Source organism: Camellia sinensis, chromosome 4, assembly GCF_055761805.1.
Source record: "Camellia sinensis isolate YWXY chromosome 4, ASM5576180v1, whole genome shotgun sequence".
NCBI classification, from domain to species: domain Eukaryota; kingdom Viridiplantae; phylum Streptophyta; class Magnoliopsida; order Ericales; family Theaceae; genus Camellia; species Camellia sinensis.
Genome location: NC_138964.1, coordinates 189289430 through 189309898, shown reverse-complemented (window position 1 = coordinate 189309898; position 20469 = coordinate 189289430). Strand labels below are relative to the sequence as shown.

General features: G+C 35.6%; 3 protein-coding genes across 4 annotated transcripts; 1 reads left to right on the top strand and 2 right to left on the bottom strand.

Moving 5' to 3' along the window:
• Nucleotides 1–265: 265 nt before the first annotated feature.
• Nucleotides 266–5597, bottom strand: LOC145823194 (uncharacterized). Of its 2 annotated transcripts, none has more exons than XM_082922634.1 (3): nucleotides 5076–5597; nucleotides 4238–4293; nucleotides 266–3748 (listed from the first exon to the last, which is right to left on the bottom strand). In XM_082922634.1, exon 3 carries the CDS (start codon nucleotides 3557–3559, stop codon nucleotides 2981–2983), a length of 579 nt encoding a protein of 192 aa, XP_082778760.1. In that variant the 5' UTR covers nucleotides 3560–3748; nucleotides 4238–4293; nucleotides 5076–5597; the 3' UTR covers nucleotides 266–2980. The 2 variants fall into 2 exon arrangements, with proteins under 2 accessions (XP_082778760.1, XP_082778759.1); XM_082922633.1 differs by having other exon boundaries at nucleotides 266–3751; nucleotides 5076–5465.
• Nucleotides 5598–7391: 1794 nt separating this feature from the next.
• LOC145823195 (serine/threonine-protein phosphatase BSL1-like) lies at nucleotides 7392–10260 on the bottom strand. The gene is made up of 3 exons (XM_082922635.1): nucleotides 9569–10260; nucleotides 8623–8707; nucleotides 7392–7770 (listed from the first exon to the last, which is right to left on the bottom strand). Exons 1-3 carry the CDS (start codon nucleotides 9769–9771, stop codon nucleotides 7714–7716), a joined length of 345 nt encoding a protein of 114 aa, XP_082778761.1. The 5' UTR covers nucleotides 9772–10260; the 3' UTR covers nucleotides 7392–7713.
• A 1651-nt stretch (nucleotides 10261–11911) lies between these two features.
• LOC114256026 (U1 small nuclear ribonucleoprotein 70 kDa) lies at nucleotides 11912–19656 on the top strand. The gene is made up of 10 exons (XM_082922600.1): nucleotides 11912–12278; nucleotides 14101–14215; nucleotides 14312–14391; nucleotides 15826–15901; nucleotides 16039–16103; nucleotides 16192–16254; nucleotides 17654–17735; nucleotides 17818–17980; nucleotides 18402–18476; nucleotides 18561–19656. Exons 1-10 carry the CDS (start codon nucleotides 12168–12170, stop codon nucleotides 19264–19266), a joined length of 1536 nt encoding a protein of 511 aa, XP_082778726.1. The 5' UTR covers nucleotides 11912–12167; the 3' UTR covers nucleotides 19267–19656.
• Nucleotides 19657–20469: the final 813 nt, after the last annotated feature.

Genomic DNA, 20469 nt, shown 5'->3' with positions numbered 1-20469 from the left:
GTGACATTCCACGACCAAAAAATTTGGTCGCCATTTGTTACTTTTCGCGACCAAAACTTTTGGTCGGCAAAAGTGAGTTTCCACGACCAAGAGCTGTTTTGGTCGGCAATAGATGTATTTTTTGCGACCAAAACTCTTGGTCGGCAATTGTCATTTTTTGCGAAAAAAAATTATTTTGGATGCCACGACTAATAAATTGGTCGCCAAAGCAGGAAAACAATACACCTGTAATTCCTAATAATTCATTCAATCCATAATAAACCTATAAGTTTAAAGCATCATTCAAATTAACTGAATCATTAACATTCGACACAATACATAATTCATTAACATTCGACACAATACAACTATTCTAAGTTTTCATTCACAAGTCACATCCATCTAGTATAACAATTTGAAACATAACTATTTGTTATCCATGCGCAGCTATCAACAAATAAAACTACTAATATTTGTTATCCATACATATCCATCCAAAAATATTTAATCCTCCCAAAAATGCTCATACTGCCAAGTAGTCTTGTACAATTTAGTTTCGTGACCTTGTTAAGAAAAACGCTAGAACTTTCTGCCTCCCAAACTCTCCTTCCAAGATTCAGATTGTCTGACCACATTCAGTTGCTTCACATGCAGAAGAGCAGCATCTTGATTCAGCCTTCCCAAAACTGGAAACTTGTCATCCTGATATGAAGCCTGATGGCATAGTTTCTAAAGTAGATGATGCCCCTCCAATGCCCGAGGAGAGAGCAATTAGCTCAACTCCGACAGTGGACAATCTAGAGGCTACTAGCTTTACAAAGCATCAGTTCTCAGGAATATCAGAAAATATTTCCCCACATGAACTTGATTCAGCAGAAGTGGGTTTTTCATATTCTAGAGAGAAAAATCTTGATGTGGCTTCCAATGCAGCAGATTGTGAAGAATCGGGTGGATTCTCCACTGACATGGATATCATTGGAAAGGATGATAGCAGCCTTAAATTTTCACTTGATTTTCAAAGATCTCCAAATCCTCCACCAGTTCCCGATGTGCATTTAGATGATGTAGTAACTGAAACTGTTCATTCGGAAGTTGTGATTGTGGCTACTGCTGTTGTTGGCTCGCATTGTGATGATAATGAAGGTGACAGCAAATCTTTTTCTACCAGTCCCACAAAATTGCAAGAAGAATCTATTACTATTCTCGAGGATTTACATCAAAATGGTATGGAAATCAATGAGGCATGTTCCCCAGAGCATTTTCAAGAATCTTGCACAGAAAAGGAGGTGGATCAACAGGCAGTTGCTCCATCAAATTTGGACTCTGTTTTGTGCAATACAGTTTCTTGTGATGATTCTAATTCAGAATTCCTCAACAGTGTGATTGACTCTTCTACGGTTGCAACATCCAGAAACAGTCTGCATATTGCTGATGCTACCACAGTCCCATTGTCTTCAGATCAACATGACCAAGATTCAAAGTCAAAATCTGCCCAGAAGATTAATGCTATTGAGATTGCAAAAGATACTGTATCTTCACCTACCCATCATAATGCAGAGCTAAAAATGCATATTGCTGATGCTACCACAGTCCCATTGTCTTCAGATCAACATGACCAAGATTCAGAGTCAAAATCTGCCCAGAAGATTAATGATATTGAGATTGCAGAAGACACTGTATCTTCACCTATCCATCATAATGTAGAACTAAGAACTCCATTGGAACAAAAGGTTGAGTTACAAGATGATCAATTTGATGTGGAATCATGGGGTGAGCAAGATTCAAAATCAAAATCTGCCCTTCAGATTAATGTTATTGAGAAAGCAATCTCAAATATTCTATGGTTTGCTTGATAAAATCAGAGGCATCCATAGCTGTGCAAATAGGCTTTACAAGCTCATTATTGCGCCGCTTTTTACTGAAGCGTTCCCTCCTCAAGTTTAAGCTTGGAGTATTAAAGGCGTTGCCAGTCTGCAAAAATTAGACAAGTAGTTAAGTAAATACCATGTGAAGAAACTTGTGTATGCTCTGGTTCAAGGAAGGAGAAAAAATAAAAAAGCATAAGATATCGAAATCTAATCACTTGCAAAGAATACAGAAAATAGGATGAATAAGTACTCAACACATAACTCAAGTATTTAAAGTTGAAACTATATATTCTCAGGCTACAAAACTTGACTGACAACAGCTACATATGAATAGCATTATTTATAATCTTCAACCAAATAACTATCTCCTAATATTTATTAAAATACAAATACAAGCAAGTCCATGATGAATTATAAGAGCATAAGCCCTGATTGGATTACTCACCCATCAGATTAAAAGCTAAACAGCCATCAGTCAAATAAGTATGTACTTCAATTAACTTGCTTCTAAGTAAACTCAACCAAAATATAGTCCAATAACAAACACTAGAAACCTGTATGCTATAGACTATTATTGATAAATGACATCACTGTACCTATCAAACAATCAACAAAAATTTAATTCGAATATGTTCAGATAGTTTAAATGAATAATAAGCAAAAGAGAAACCGACCTTTACCAGGTCATCACTACCTTCACCCTGCTGTGAGAAGTAGTTATTTAGTACATCCAGGCGATGCGAAAATTGAACAAAACCCTGCCTTAAGCAACATAGTTCTTGTTGTAGTATATTATTACGATATATTTCAAACTCAGCAACTTTTTTTGCATGTTTTACTTGCTTCTTTTTAAACTTCAGTTTTTTTCTCTGCAGCTTCATTATAGCAGTTTCAGAATTCATATTTTTATCGGGCAGAACAGCAGGAGCCTCAACCAATGTTCTAGAGGACACAAGTTCCAATATCTCTTTCTGTAGTTCCTCTATTCTTCGCTTATTATCCTCTAATTGCTGAGCTAACTGATTCGCACGATGTCTTTCTTCCATGGCCACATTCTTATTTGTTTCTGCAACCTTTCTCTGCTCTTCTGCTTTCCTTGTCTCTGAATCTGCATGCTTTTTTTCTCTGATCACCTATTGTTTTTCTTCCTTGAGCCCTTTGTTTACCTGTTCAGACTTTAAGTACTCCAAAACCAACTTCGACTCATCAGCTTCTCTCTCTAATATCTCCGTTCGAAGCCCACCTTTCACTTCTGCAGCTTCAGCATTCATGCATTTATCAGGAGCCTCAACGAACTTTCTCAAGGGTACGAGTTCATCTGTATCCCTTTGTAATCTCTCAATCCTTTGTCTATGCTCTTCCACCTGCTGAGACAAATAATCTGCATGACACTTTTCATCCATGACCTTCTTCTGATTAATTTCTGCAAACTTCCTTAGCTCTTCTGCTTTGGCCATCTTTGAATCTGCGCGTTTTTTCTCTGTAATCACCTTTTTCTTTTTTGCCTCAATCTTTTTGTTTGCCTCTTCAGACTTGAATGTCTCCAAAACCAATTTTGATCTTGCGTCATCGGCTTCTCTCTTTAACTTCTCCAACTGAATAAGATTTTCCTCAACCTTTTTTCGTTCAATATCAGCAAGTCTCCTTTCTTCAGCAGCACTGCTTTTTCTTGCCGGAAACCCACCTTTCACTTTTGCAGTTACATCATTCATACATTTATCAGACAGGTCATCAGGAGCCTCAACCAACTTTCTCAAGGATACAAGTTCATCTATCTCCTTTCGTAATCTCTCAATCCCTTGTCTATGCTCTTCAACCTACTGAGACAGATTATCAGCACGACATTTTTCATCCATGGCCTTCCACATCAATCTCTCAATCCCTTGTCTATGCTCTTCAACCTGCTAAGAAGAGAATAATTTTTCAAAGATCCCCACTTTACCATGGATTGGACAATTAGAAGAGTAATAAGATAAATGAAGTGACTAGAGTCACTAGAAGAAACATGTATAAATGGATGCACACATGCATATATACATGTATATAAGCATCACATTATGCTTCTTTTTATCAGGCCTTTTCTTTCTGGTATATATATCTACCAATTCACAAAAATCCTTCTCATAAGAAGATGGGGATGATGTTCTACTATGCTTTACCTGTGCATATCAAAAAATGAATAGGAAAGATTACTGCAGGAATGAATAGATGGATGCACACATGCCCACACATGAGTCACCTTAGTTTCAGAAAATTTATAGATATTTATGTATAGAAATTCTGGAATTGAAATACCCAAGGTCTAGAGTCAAAATGCAGAAAAAATCATTAAGTGCTACTTTAAACTTCTTATTAATGCATAAAAATGCAATAAAAGAATAAAAACATACCACTATTCCAGAATCTGCCCATGACAAGAGACTTTCCACTATTCCAGACTTGGACACTGCAGGAGAAATACAGACATGAAAAAAAATCACTAGAGTTTTGGTGAAAATAAAACAGGGTTTGGAAAGTTGATTAATAGGACTCACATGAAGATGATTTGTGAATAAATATAGCTTGGTTTCTGGTCTTATTATGAGTTTATTTCCTTAATGTTGCTGCTTTTCATGTTTATAAGAGATTTTAACTTAAAAATTCATAAGTGATTTATTGGCCACCACGTTTTCCAAAAAATTCTACCGAGAGTTAATCTACAATTGTGTGAGAGGTCTTGATTGTCTTGAATTTGACTGAGGTGGCTTTACGTACTATAGATTACAAAAACCTGATCCATATACCCACAATAGTATGTTGGGATTGAAGCTTATTGAGTTGATTCCTTGACATTAAATATGCATGCCTATCTTATATTTTAACCTGCAATTCCAGAGTTTGCTCATCAAGAGAGGACTTCAAGGTCTGAACATGAGCCCATTTAATATGCATGCCTATCTTAGTACATATATATAGCATTTAGAATGTGGCCTCATTGGAGTATGAGCGAAAATATCATTAACTGAATTTATTGCTTATTCTTGGTCTCTAGAATACACTCCCATGCTCAACAGTTGCTGAGCATTATTCATTTAAATGCACATTTTGATTGTGGAGAAGCCATTGAAGCCAGAATTTTTAAAATCACTAAATTAAAAAGATGTTAGCTCCATGAAACATATGCAATTGGAAGGCTGGATGAAAATCACTAAAATCACTAAAATATCATTTGGAAGGCTAGAAAATTACCTCATGAAATCTGACGACTTGTTCGAGTCTTGGGTGAATTAGAAAAAGAAATCATGGATGAGGGTGAGCGGTCACTGAAAGTAGATACGTGACACGTCGGTTTTACTTTCACATTATCCACATTCTTATGCAGAGAACCCTGAGAAAGTGGACTTTTTTTTGCAAGGGTTGGACATCCTTGGAGATCCAACACTCGTTTCAAGAGCCCTTCTTTTCGTAATAGAGTCAAATTCTAAATTGCCCGCTGGTCTCTTAGCACAGATGCGTGAAATTAAACCAACTTTGTCTCGTCTACTTTTCTCAACATCTGAGCCTTTAGCGTCCAATTCCACACGAGTTCTAATATTGGTATTTAGATTTCCAGCATTTTGGAGGTTTTTATTTGAGGATGGACCTTGCGGAGTCCTAACTACTTTTTCAAATTTATTTTGCTTCTGTTTCTCAATTTCTTCCTAAAGCAAGCAATCTTCACACATCCAATTGCCTTCAGGAACTTTTTCCATCCTAACACCCATGCAGTAACTGATTGATTGAAAATAAAACAAAATGTGAATGTTCACATTTCAAAGAAACGAATAAGAGAAGATACCAAATGAACTACAGTAAAACTAGTAATGTCTAAGTGACAAATCATAAATGACTTACGTGTGCTCTGCCCCATCACTGCACTTGCTACAAGTTGCAAGAAAATCCTCCCGACCAGCATCACCACAGATATCAGTCTTTTACCTGTTTCACCATGGGCACCAACTAAGCAATGTTATTCTAGCGAGTCAATCACAATAAGAAAGAATAGATATTACTCAAAGCAATATAAGTACAAAGCAAGTAAAGGCTAATAGACGTAAGAAAAAAATGAAAGAAATGAAGATAGCATGCCTTCACCAACATGAAAAATGTAATATATACATTGTTTATTGACCTTGCATTAGTAGAATCTTATTACCATAAGACGTATTATTTGTGGTTATAGTAGAGACATTTCCCAAAAATCTTTCTGGATACCCGTTCGACAGAGGACCAGGTAGAAAGAAGAATCCAGCCTTGCCCAGTAAACAATGTCTTCAACCGACGATCGAGAGTGCAAAAATCACGGTACCGTATGCATACGTATGCTTTTGGCGAATACCCAGCAACAACCACAGCAGCGAATACCCAGCAATCGCTCCCTTTGTGTGAGAGAAAGCCAGAGGGCGATGGCGATGTGCGACGGATGTGAGCAACGGTGGTGAGGGACTTCGGTGAGCTAGAGAGAGTGGGCACCGATTGAGAGAAAGAACACAGAGAGGGAGAGGGCGGACCGAGACACAGAGCGAGATAGAGACAATGGAGTTTAGGGCTTATGACCAAATCAAAATTTCTGCTTATGACCATAGGAAATATTTTGTATAAGCGGACAATCCATCATACATGTTACCACTGCATCACTTTGCAGAATGCAGAATGCATGAAAGACAAATCAACATGTTCTTAATTTAGTAACCATTTAACATGAGGCTAGCTTGAGTTAGGCTTTTGCAGATCATATTAAAAGAGTTCATGAGGAAGTGAGGGAATCAATCACTATTAGTATTGAATCCTATGCAACAACCAATCACATTTGTCGTCACTAGGTCGAGGCAAGCTACGGCCACCGCAAGGTGAAGGCAACCAAGGCCAAAGCCAAAGGAAAGACAATGAGAAAAGGGTATCAATAGCTATTATTATGTTTTGAATGATATTTTATGATATCCACACACAAAGGGTCAGAATCTGTCCAAGTTTAGTAAAAAGGGAATTTCTCCCTTGATGTTATGTCAGAAATGGCACGCCTTATTTCAAAATAAAGATAACACATGAGATGATTTTGCTCAACTATTTTAAAGTTGATCTTGCTTCTAATGTCCATTATCAAACCAAAAACTATCTTAAATATTTTGTTGAGTAAACATATTTTCAAGAAAATTTTAATAAATGTTTTCTAGAATGGTGCATCAAAATTGGCTATCATGTCATTTGTTTTCCACTGTTTCACACAATAAAAATAATTCCAAATTATGTTACTTTATTTTTTATGCAATCCCAACCACCAAATAGATTTCATTGTCATCTTTCTTTCCTTAATTATGTATAACTTCAATTTAAACACACTATTAACCAAAGAAACATAAATTCTGACAGAGGGATGGAGAATGAATTTGCAAAAATTTGACACAGAAGATATATACTTTTGTTTAAAAAGAAACATGCATGAAAAATATTCATGTAGTTCAATCATATTCTCTCTTTTTTGCTGTAATAATGGTTACCTCATCCTCACATAAACACATGTGAAAGTTAAAGGGAACCTTGGAAGCTTGAGGAGTTGTTAAACAGATGGAGAAACCATAAATATTCATAAGAGTTCAAATCCAATGAAGGAAAGACAAGGTAAAACCACCTAAAATTTCATTAAAAAAGTAAATTGAATTATCTTCTATCTACTTATCTTCCTAACATGTTTTGAGGTTGGTTGGAATCCTCCTCTTTCTAGTTCTTTGCTAACTTGTTCTTTTCAAGGCCCAATACATACACATATACAACTATAATTATAGAATTGGTTCAATTAGCAATTTAGATAAACTAAATACAAACAAATAATCTTCTTTATATGGACCAGTCAGCTGGAGTTGAGCTTGAACACAACTGGACAAACTTCAGAGTTCCAAAACAGGACCTAGAATAGGAATATCAATGTAAAATGTAAAGTTAACACACGTTCATAGTGCAACGAACAATCACTAATTCATGTGAAAGGTTGACAATCACTAATTCATGTAAAGTTAACACACATGAAAGGTTCGATCAATTCAATATGAAAACTAGTTTTTCATGAAAGGTTGACAATATGAAGACTAATTCATGTGAAAGGTTGACAATATGAATTGATCCAAAGTCTTCAATTGATCCATAGTTTTCTTTCAGACATCCAGTCTTCAACATTGAATTAGTCTTCAACATTGAATTAGATGTATACATTTCAATCTTAAAAATTATAAGAAAATGCAAATGGTAGGAAAACAACTACGTTGCAAAGTCCCATTATTTGATTTCACACACACACAAAACACACACAAAAAAAAAAACACACACACACACACACAGAGAAAATTACGACAAAAACAATAAAAAAAAAACCATAAAGGCTCTAAGCTTCTTGTTTAATCTGAACTAGAGAAAATGGGGCAAAAAACAGAAACGAAGCATATCCTCTTACTCAAACTAGGTTTAACCAATCCCATGTAGATTTCAAAAGCGTTACTTGTAACTGTGTTTCCAAGCATATCCTCTTACTTAAGCATACACTTACTACTGACTGGGAAAGTCGACATCATTCATGTTAACAGTTCATTTTCATCAGTTTCTACCTACTCACCTGATCCCTTCTAGGTCTTTGTAACAAGTTTCTAGTTCAACCGATCAATATGGACAGAAACATAGCCAACGTGTTTTAGTTTAAGAAAATGTTTGAGCCCTAAGATAATTAACCACTAAGGAAGAACATACAGGCCAAATAAGAGTATTATACCTTCAAAGATAGCAGAAGAGTAATTGTTTCCAAGCTGTGCTGGCCCCGATCAACATAGTCTCCTAAGAAGAGATAATCGATATATCTGATAGTCATACATGAAATTAGCATCATGATAAAAGGGTGGGAAAAAAATTGCTAGTAATTGCATAATCTCACTGAAGGACCTAGAACATGCTTTAAAAAGGCCAAACAGAAGTAATCACTTTCATTAAAGAAAAAAACATAATACGCAGACAGTAGACCTGTAAGAGCAATAGAAAAATGTAGTTCCATGGGAATGCCCATGGAAACATGACAATAAACAACAATTATTTCTAGCATTTTATGCATAATAAAAAGGCCCTGCATCTAGCCAAAATCATATGTTGCCTCATATTATTGCACCTTGGACTCAATTCACAGTACCCAGTACAAAACAGGGTCTGAAAAGTATCATAGATTTTCAAAATTCAAATCAAGCTTCACAAGAAGTAATATTCAAATCAAAGAAACCACCATCAGGCCACCTGATCAAGCTCCTCGATGAAGAAATATTCGAATCAAAGAAGCCACCATCAGTCCACCACCCTCAGGTGGTTCCGGTCTATACTTTTGACTATTGCTTTGTTTCAATGAATGCTTTTTACATATTCAATCCTATTTAACTTTTGATTGTTTGCCTCACATCTCAAGTCTAACCAAACACCAGGCCGTGGCAATGCCATACTGATTCTTACACCAATAACTTAAAAAATGTATCCACGCAATATGTGATCAAGGCACAGATTTGTCAAAATTTCAATATAAAAACAAAAACACATAAAACAAGTTACAGAGGCTAATGTTTGCCTCTGAAACATTAGAAGAAGTTAGGGCCAATGATGAACTCTTTGTTAAAGGATGGAAACAATATTGGAATAAAATGTCAAAAAATGAAACATAATCTACGAACAAAAACACTTACGCTATGTCCCCAGCAGTTGAAGGTGAGCCATACTCATCAAATAGTCGCATAAGATCCCCAAATTGCACATGCAAATCACCAAATATCTTGATAGGAGCCCTAAGTTGTAGAACACGAATCGAGTGAGTAAAGCTTCTTTCCCTCAGCCAGATCCCACAACAAAATAACCCCATCTTTCCCACCACTCGCACACAGCGACCCATCGGGCGACACGGCCACCGTATTCACATACCCAGAATGCCCAGCAAGCGAAGCCCTAATCTTACAATTGGTCAAATTCCAAATCTTCACAGTCCGATCCTAAGACGAAGACACAATCCTAGGCTGAAGATTATTAGGGCTAAATCGAACACAACTAACCCAATCGAGTTTCAATCACCATCCTAAATCGTGTACTTACACTCACCCAAAGTGTTCCACAGCTTGATCGAGCGGTCTCAGGAAGCAGAGACGATTTGGCGATTATCGAAGGAGAAAGCGACGGAGAGGACATCTTTGGAGTGGCAGACGAAGCGGCGAGCAGTGATGCCAGTGGAGAGGTCCCAGAGGCGGAGAGTGGGCACCGATTGAGAGGAAGAACACAGAGGGAGAGGGCAGACCGAGAAACAAAGAGAAAGGGCATCGATTTGATTTGATTTTTTTATTTTTTTTCTGATTTCATGGTACAAAACCACGTCGTTTTAAAATTAGCGACCAAATTTATTTGTCGCCAAACAATTTCAATTCCCGCCCCACTAAAAATAAAATTTCCCTCTCAAACTTTTGGCGACCAAAAGACCAAATTAGTCGCAATAAAAGTACCTTCGCCGACAAACTTTTTTAGTCGCCAAATCTCAATCAACGGCGACTAAAATATTGGTCGCTAAAAATACAAATTTGGCGACTAATTTTTTTTGGTTGCTGAAAATAAATTTTTGGCGACCAAAAATTTGGTCGCCAAAAAATATGTGATCTTCCGCGACCAAATTTGTAGTTAGTCGGGAAAAGTATACCACTTTCTGCGACCAACTCATTTTTTGGTCGCCAAAATATAACCTTCTGCGACCAATAATATTTGGTCGCCAAAAACAATGATCATTCGCGACTAATTAATATTTGGTCGCCAAATGTCATTTTTTTGCGACTAAAATTTTTTTGGTCGGCAAAAGTGGTCGCCAAATGTGTAAATTCTTGTAGTGTTTTGGTATCCAATTCTCTTTAAATATGCATCGAACGGAATCACTAACGCTCCTAATTAATGGAGGTTAAAAAATATTTAAAAAATAATAATATATGTATTAATTAATATACTTTTTAATATATTAACAGATATATTTTAAATATTTATAATTTGTATAATAAGTAAGGTCAATAACAATAACATAATATTAATTGATATACTAGTGTGTATATTAATTATTGCTTGTAGCACCACCAATATTTAAAATATCTTACTAAACTTTAAAGTAAAGCCTAACTTACTTCCTTTTTAAGACAATTGGGATCTTATTAAATATGGCTGTCCACATAGCATTTTTTTTTTTTTTTTGGTCCAAAATTAGATAGGAATTAGTTTTAAAAGTACATTTAGAAAAACAACCGATGTTAGTGGTCAAAGTGGAAAAAAGAAATACTTTAATGATCAAAGTAAAAAATTCATGAAAGTTAAGGGGGTAAATTATAATTTATTCAAGTATTTTAATATAGGGTAAATTACATTCACCTCCCTTATCATTTAGAGAAAATATAGTTAATCCTACACTTTTGACATGATTACTGATTAAATTGATTGAAATTAATGTTAATGATAGATAGACAATGAAATAAACAACAATAAATATATATTTAATAGAAAAGAGATGATAATCTCACATTTTTATTCATACAACTTACAAAATACTAATAAAAAATGACATCAATTTTTAATAAATAAGTCACTATAAATTATCAAATCATTCTCTTTTTTTTTACACATATTTTCATAAAAAAAATATTAAAAAAAGTCAATTCTTAAATGAGTCTGAGAGCTATATACACTTCTTTTTTCAATATTTTTGTTTTTAGTAACTTTTTTTTTTTTTCTAAAATTATGCCAAAATATTTTTACTTTTCCAAACCGTCTTGTGTATAAATGAATTTAAAATGTAAAAAAAAATTTGAAAAATCCTAAAAAAGAATTTTAAAAAACCAAAATAAGCCAAAAAAATCTTTTCTACACTTTTTTTTTTCGAAATTTTGATTTTGATTTTTTTTTTAATTTGTCTCATCAAGCTGAATGTTAAAAAAAAATAATAAAATTTTTTCTAAAAAAAATAAAAATAAAAAACCAAATTAGCAAAAACCAACAAAATGAGCCGAACCGTTGGTGTCTGTACAAACTCGGAGACCGAGTTACAACCGAGTCAATCATGCTCTAGTCTTGCCTCTATTGCTCCGTCTATAAAAGGACCGAGCATAAACCCTTTCACGTTTTTTTCGCTGCCGCCGGTCTCTTCTCTCATCAAGATCTCCCAACGACGGTCCGATTCATGCGATCTCCGCCGTCTGATCGCCATATCTAGGTCTCGATTGCCTTGCCTGAGAAAAACCCTAGGCTGTTGCTGTTCCTCACTCTGCGAAGATGGGAGACTTCAACGATGCCTTCATGCGCAACAGCGCCAGCAACAACGCCGCCGCCGTGCAGGCCCGCACCAAGGCGCAAAACCGCGCGAATGTCATGCAACTGAAGCTGGTAATTTTCCTAATCCAAATTCTTGTTTTTTCTGCGATTCTAGGGTTTCGATTTGAGTTGTGTGTGATCTGTGTGTTGATCGTACCGATTTGTTTGAGTTGATTTTGGATTTGGTTCAGGTGGTTAAGGATTGAAAATTTGATGGTTGATAATAAGCATTTCAGCGATTTCTTTGGTGTGTTTTGTGATGTTGTTGACTGTAGTTTCTCTGCTACTCTGCCGATTAAAAGATATAGTAATGTTTAATCTGTTTTTGTTTTTTTAGCTTCCACGCTGAGCGTGAAACTGCTTTTTGCTTGATTAGGGCATCTCCAGTCCTGGACTCTAACCTATATCAAACTTATACTTGGATAAAAATCACTCAAATATAAAAAAAGTAAGTTACAGGAACGACTGGATTACGCCAATATTTATTTATTTATTTATTCTTAATTTATAGCTAAATCTTTAACATGCAAATCAAAGTCCAATACCATAAACATACTACTACAACTAAGGTAAAAAAACAAAAAACAAAAAATAAATCATTGGTCAACGATACAAATATTAAAGTTAGAGTCCACGAGCTATTTTAATAAAGCTAAACAAAAATAAAAGATAATAAACCATTTCCTAGGTAGGAAACTTAAAACATCAACTTTCACTAACACAATAACACATCTTCCATTAACACAATAATTTGTCTTAGATTTTAAGATTTTTATTTTTATTTTATATAATTCTAATTGTCTACTACCACAATAAAGCAAAAAATGTTAAAACAAAAAAACATATCACAAAAGAAGAATCATCGAAGGAGAAACGAAGAAAAAAGAGAATCAAAGAAAGGAGATCAAATACAATAAGAGGAACAACAATCTGAAGGAAAAAAAAATTCGAAGAAGAAGAGGAAGAATCGAAGGAGAAGATGAGAATAATTGAAAGAGAAGAGGAAGAAGCGAAGAAGATGAACTCACCGGAACATTCGAGCTCCGTTGCCGACATGCGCCGTTGTCGTCGATTGAGAGTTGAGTTGCCAACGCCTTTCTTCCAATGAGAGTCAAGATCAAGAACCGCCATGATCATACGACGAAGAAAAGGAACAAATACAAAGATATTTGTAAACCTAATTTGTTTGTCTTCTTTATTATTACAAAACACCCTAAAATTGTTAAGTTTTTCAAAATGTACAAAAAATAATTGCTTCGGTGCCCTTGAAATTTTTTAAAAATTTTGCTTTGCCCCGCTATACCCAACCCCGTGCCCATGGAGTACCCACCGCGTACCCATGGCATACCCAACTTCTCTAGACTGTATAAAATGTAACCAGTACGTATTTGGCATACCTGGTACGCATGCAACCGTACCAATATGCGTACCGGTACCCGGTAAGTATCCGGTACTTGTACGGCAATATTTTTGGAGTACCCATGCTTCATAGGTTTTATCCAATTTTATCCGAATCAAGAGAGAGTCAAATGTTTACTCAAAGTTTTCAAGACCAATTTATAGCTTAAAAACATAAAATAAAATAAAATAAAAAAATACAATTCTGCAAGCTTTTACTCAAATTTATGCTTTAATTTGAGTTTGTCAATTGGATCATGTCATATCAAATGAATCTTTCGATTGAAAATTTGAGTAAATGATGGAGATGACCATTAAAGCTTTATGTCTGTTCTTCTATCTTTCTCTACTTGGAAATTGCCTGTAAAGTCATGTCGTGTGATTGATTATAGAACTAGAGTAGTTATTTAGACTATATTATGTTCAATCATTATTTGTTTATTTATTTGGTCAACTTATTGCTGTATTAAATTAAAGTTATTTCTTTTGGATGCAGATTGGGCAAAGTCATCCCACTGGTTTAACAAACAATCTTTTGAAGCTTTTTGAGCCCCGACCTCCTCTGGAATTTAAACCACCTCCTGAAAAGAGAAAATGCCCACAGTATACAGGTCTTTGGGAACCTTCAGGATTGAATATTATCCACTTGACATTATTTATTCATTCTGGCTGTTACACTGTGTTAATTCCCATTTTTCATGTCAAAGGAATGGCGCATTTTGTGACTAATTTTGCTGAGAAAGGTGATCCTGAATATGAACCACCTGTCCAGAAGGGTGAAACTCCTGTAAGATGCCCTTCACTGCATGAATTCTACTTCTTTTAAGTGCTTTATATAAGTATTAATTAGGTTGTGTTTTGATTGAATATACACTTGACTCATGGTTGGTTTAACATCTATTAATGCTAGTAGAGGGAATTTTCTCTTTTGCTATTTTTAAAAATGGTATATTTTTCATCTAAGAAGCACGGATACGGACATGCGACACGACGCGAATACGATACGGACACGACGCGAATACGATACGGACACGTCGACACATCAATTTTCAAAAAAATACAAGACACGACACGTGCTGGACACATGAAGTATATAATTTTATATATTTATTATATGCTATATACATGAATATATCATTCAAAGATAATAAAAAATGCAATATGACACTAATTCCTATAAATTTATATGGTTTTTGTTTTAGTATTGTATCTTAAGTTATTTTGTTCAAACTTATAATTAGTTTCACCTGTGTTTAATCAATAGACACGTGTGTTTAAGCGACAGACACGTGTGTCCTCCAAGTGTCCAAAGAGTGTCCAGGTTTTTTAAAAAAAATTAAAAATAGGACACTTTTTGAAGAGTGTCGGACACGTGTTGGGGAAATGTCCAAAGAGTATCGGTGTTTGACACGGACACGACACGGATACGTCACCTTCTTAGAAGTGTCCGTGCTTCTTAGTTTTTCATTTTTAACTTGGCTGACCCAAATTTGGTACATAAGGAGGGAGTTTAATGTTATTTTTAGAGTTGGTTACGAACAAATTATTTTTATATCTTGTATTGGTCCTTTGGACCCTCTCAAGTGATACAAGTCAATCTTCTATTCATGTTTTTACAATTTCATCATGCCACTGACATCATTAGATGTAATTTGTTTACAATCAAGAAAGTTTTGGTTCCTTTGTTTGAAGCATGTATTTGAAAGCTGTGGAGCATTGCTTATTATGTTAATGAAGTCCACAAGCAAAATATTTATTTGTTTTTAGTATAACTGCATAAAAGGTGGATACAATTTGCCTAGAGAAGGATAATAGGTCAAAGGTGGAGGACACATTTTTTGTCTAGATAGGGATAATAGGTCAAACTCCCTGTTCGAATCACTGAGTAAATTATTTAAATTTATACAATTTACCAATAACAATATCTCAATGATGCATAAATTTTTCATACAATATTGTAGTCTTAAAATAAGAGAGCATGTTAATAGACAACGATATTCATGATTAACTGTTTAAATTGTTTAGAAGTTGTAGATTTTGGAATTTCAGACTATCATGTAGTATGCATCCCCAAAAAAATGGAAATTATATTGGTTCATCATTTGCAAGGCCTTGCAATGGATCTCATAAGTATCTTCTTTGTTTGTTTCTTTGTAACACAACTTTGATGTAACATCATAGCAAGCCTATGTATCTCTATTGATTCCTTTGGTGTTTTTAGGCACAAAGAAGGGCTAGAATCCACACATTACGGCTGGAGGAGGGTGCAAAAAAGGCTGCAGAAGAGCTTGAGAAATGTGATAAGGCCACTGTCTATTTTCAATGATTTTAAGCTAGACAAAGTCAATATCCATAGTTTGTGGTTCAGTTATCTTTGTTTCTAAAAAGAATTTTTCGAAGAAAAAACTTCATTTCTAAATAATCTTCCTTGCAGATGATCCAACTAATGACCCAAATATTTCTGGAGACCCATACAAGACACTCTTTGTTGCTAGGCTTGTGAGTAACAGTGCCTCATTGTTTTTCAATTTTCAATTATTGCCTAATATTTAACTTAGTAACTTGTATGATGTCTTCCTTCTTTCAGAATTATGAAACATCGGAGAGCAAAATCAAAAGGGAGTTTGAGGCTTATGGGCCCATCAAGCGGGTAGGTATTAAAGAGCACCTCTTAGTGGTGCTCGGGTTATATTGCCTTTTGGTTCGGTAAGAAGTTCATTTTTTAATTACATTTTTTTTTTCCACAAGAGAAGTATATTTATATTCTCAAATTTCAAAGTTTTGATTTGAAACCAAAAATTTAGCTGGTGAAAGAATTTCTTCACAAGTCATTTTTGGTTTATAAATTGTATTCTATTTTCCAGACATAATTTTTCAGGTTCTTATTATTTGCTCTAAGAAGTATAAATACTGCATCTATAACCGATTTTTTTTAATTACGAATATGGTTTGTCTATGGGCATTTGAAACTTCCTTTGTCATACCTCCTACAAGTTGGTGTTATAGAGAGTTAGAGGTTTGAAAATTTTAACATCTATTTTTGCCTAATTTGATTGCAATATGCATATCATAATTTCAAGTTCAGCATTTCTATGGTAAGCACAGTTAGAGATGTATATTGCATGGTCTATGCCGTGGTAATGTCAAGTTTGAAAGGGAGAATGAATGAGCATCACTTTGCTGTTAATTATAATTGTTGGAGGGTCAATCAACTTTGGAAATATTGCACAGGTATATTTGCCAATAACATGTAAATTTATTTTCTTTATCCTTCGGAATATCCTTGGGAGTTGGGTGCTTGGTTAGTTTCTAGGTACTGTTCTAGTAATAAGGTTCATCATACAAGCAATATCCTTGGTAAGGGGGCAATTACATTGTTCCACAAATGGTATTTCTGGTTCCTTAATTCCTACCATTGTAACCCATTCAAGTCCAAAGGTGGTGCTTCATCCTGCATGGCAAAGCTGAAAATTTTAAGTTGAGCAAAGCAGTGATGCATTGTGCCTTTTGGCCTATATTTGGAGCAACATAAGGAGATTGACAACTTTTTCCTGCACTGGGTAAAACACATAGGGAGTATTAGCATCTCTTCTCTTTATTTAAGTTTTACATGTATTTCCTGCTACTAAAAATTTACCTTGGCTTCAAAGGCTTTCAAAAACTTATCAGCAGTTGGGGAGATATCCTGGTATTTCATATATTATTTTATAATCATTCTGTTACTTTATATTCATATATAATATCCCTGGTAAGGGGAGGTTATTATGTTCAACAACTGGTAAATTGGCAACATACATCGGTTTTTCTGCAACTCTAGCAGTGGTGGTGACTTCTTGCCTGGTGGAGCTATATGATTTAAGGTGAGCACGGCTTATGAGGCATTGTGCCTGTCTGCCGTGCCGTTTAGGATTTTACTGTTTCTAGCCTTGTTTAATAGAACTGTCACTTGGTAAAATTGAAAGAGCATCTCAATCCGATCCTGTTTATTTGTTGTGAGTCTGATACATCTGTTTAATTGTGGCTCATTTGTTTTATCCTCTGAGTTGCAGGTTCGACTGGTTACAGATAAAGAGACAAATAAACCTAGAGGCTATGCGTTCATTGAGTATATTCATACGCGGGATATGAAAGGTTCGCAATAGTCTGATTTGTATATTGATTTTCTACAGATATGTCCTATGTTGTCTCTGACTGTTTCATGTATGTCATGTAGCTGCATATAAACAAGCCGATGGGAAGAAGCTTGATAACAGAAGGGTGCTTGTGGATGTTGAACGTGGTAGAACTGTTCCAAACTGGCGGCCTCGTAGACTTGGTGGTGGACTTGGTACAACTAGGGTTGGAGGGGAAGATGTCAATCAAAAGCATTCTGGGAGGTAATTTGCTTCGTTTTTTTCCTTGCTGCATGTATGTTATTTAATGTCAATTGGGGTACTTGGTAGGCTTGTAGTTGTAGCTAGTTGGCTGTATGTGTATAGACCGTTCTGTTGACAATTGAAGCGAATTCATTTAGTAACTTGCTATATTACTGGGTTCACTTTCTGAGAAGCCTACATTGCCTAAGTTGTCGTCGGTGTGTTTTTTGAAGCTTCATTCTGTACACAAGAAGTGAAATATCTATCGATTACTTCTTTTGAGGTTAATCAGATTGACTGTTGAATTCGATAACCCATGTTATTTTTACTTGTTTCCAGTAAGTTGTGTTCGCTATATGGGTCTTTGATATGTTACAGAATTTGAGACGCCATTGTTTTTTAATGAAATGTAATACTACGCTTCCATTCTTTGAATGCTCAGAGAGCTGCAGCCATCTGGAGGACCACCATCACGGTCTGAGGAGCCAAGAGTACGAGATGATCGGCATGTTGACCGGTAAAATATGAGATGATTAACCATCTTCAAATTTCTGTCTGCATATTATATGAGATGATTACTGATCAATAAAATATGATTCAGGGAAAGGGAAAAATCCCGTGAAAGAGGAAGAGACAGAGAGAGAGAACAGGAGAGGTCTCGTGAGCGATCTCATGACAGACCAAGGGAACGTGATCATAGGGAGGATAGACATCACAGAGATCGCGAAAGGACCAGAGACAGGGATAGGGAAAAAGATAAGGGACGTGACCGTGAGCGAGGGCGTGACCGTGATCGGGGCCGAGATCGTGGTAGAGACTATGAGCGTGACCGAGACAAGGATCGTGACCGCCCTCGAGAGAGGGATAGGGAAAGGGATAGGGATTATGACGTTGGGGATACTGAACATGATCGTGACCGTGATAGAGAGTATGACTATGACCACGTGGGATCAAAACATGAGCGAGGCCGACATGGGGAAAGGGAACGGGACTTTGATCATGTTGACCCAGAGGATGATCCTGAATTGCTGGAACAGCGTGATCGTGGGAATAGACGTTCAGAAGCTGAACATGACCGTGGACACTACGATTATTATGAACAACATCAAGTTCGGGGGCAATATGATAATCTAGATGTCCAGGGTGATCATGACCGTTATGATCATCCTGATCATGATCGTGATCGATATAATCAAATGGAAGATGACAGGGAAACCTCCGTGCCACGTGAAAAGGAGAGAGCTCGAGATTTGGACCGTGACTATGTGCGCTCGGACAGGTCACTTTCTCGCGAGTATGAATACTAGGCTCTTCGATTTTTCCTCTGTTGCTTATGCCTTCACCAGTAAGGTCACAAAAAAATTGTTTGTGCTTGTTCCTTTCTTTGGTGATAAAAAGAACTTACTGAGATTTGAAAATTCTGCCTTACTTTTGGTTCCTTTTTTTTTCTTTATTATTTCTCCCTTCTAAACCTATATTGCGTGGTTAAAATACTCTGATGGGGATGTGTAAGAATTTTTGCCTGTGTTTTAGTGTTTCTGTTATGATTGAAATGTAAGCAAATGAATATTGATGCTGTTATTCTGTAATTTCACTGCCATAAATTAAAACTCTTTTGAATCCGGGGTTGGTCAAGCGATAAAAACTTGTGGTCTCGAGTTTGAATCGCCCCAAAGGATTTCTAGAGGTTTGTCCAATCGTGAACTTTAAGTCTTGAGATTAGTTGCGGTGTGCGTAAGTTAATTTTGCTCTTGAGATTAGTTGCGACTTTGGTGGAAGTAATTTTCTATCTTGATTGTTCCTTATACATTCATTGTGTTGGCATCCCAATTCTCAAATGTGTGGACTCTTGCAGTAGGCTTATTTGGTTTCTGGTATGTTACTTTCACTAGAGAGTTTTTATGCCAACACAGTTTTTTTTAGGTGATTTATTCTTGTTTGTTGAGTAATGTATTGGTGGAATTCTTAATTAATATTTGTAAATTCTCTCTGATTGATTAACAAAAAATATATATATAATAATTGATTAAAAGTGAAATTTCAACCTCATTATGTAGTAAATTAGAATGATTGATCATTGTTCTGGAAGGCTTTCCGTTTGGCTGCATGGTACCAATATTTCATAAGGTTAATTAAATTATGATTAAATATTACCTTATCCTTTTCAATTTTAGTATGGTGATCAAAAGTGCTTCACTTTCACAGTTTGGAAGGGTAAGGTGATATTTATTGACAGTTATAAAAATAAAAATAAAAGTAACTAATTTTATTTCACATAATTGAAAATTGGATTATTCAATCCACTATTGTTCTTATAATGGATTCCATTTTTCTTTTGTCGTAGAGATATTCGGTCGTGTCCAGTTGGACCCGTGGATCTTATGAGGAGTCTTACCTTAATAATCCAAGTTCTTCACTTTGTAGGCGTTGTAAATTATTTATTAATTATAACTACATTTTACTAGATTTAGCTTCCGGAAAAATAGACAAGTATTGTTTTAAAAATAGTT

Excerpts from the sequence above, each read along its gene's own strand:
- LOC145823194 (XM_082922634.1), bottom strand. The coding sequence starts at position 3,559 with ATGAATGATGTAACTGCAAAAGTGAAAGGTGGGTTTCCGGCAAGAAAA.
- LOC114256026 (XM_082922600.1), top strand. The coding sequence starts at position 12,168 with ATGGGAGACTTCAACGATGCCTTCATGCGCAACAGCGCCAGCAACAAC. Across the intron at positions 12,279-14,100 it reads ATGTCATGCAACTGAAGCTG|ATTGGGCAAAGTCATCCCAC; the intron begins GTAATTTTCCTA and ends TTTTGGATGCAG. Across the intron at positions 16,104-16,191 it reads CACTCTTTGTTGCTAGGCTT|AATTATGAAACATCGGAGAG; the intron begins GTGAGTAACAGT and ends TCCTTCTTTCAG.
- LOC145823195 (XM_082922635.1), bottom strand. The coding sequence starts at position 9,771 with ATGGGTCGCTGTGTGCGAGTGGTGGGAAAGATGGGGTTATTTTGTTGT. Across the intron at positions 8,708-9,568 it reads TCAACTGCTGGGGACATAGC|ATATATCGATTATCTCTTCT; the intron begins GTAAGTGTTTTT and ends TATGACTATCAG. Across the intron at positions 7,771-8,622 it reads CTCTTCTGCTATCTTTGAAG|GTCCTGTTTTGGAACTCTGA; the intron begins GTATAATACTCT and ends TTCCTATTCTAG.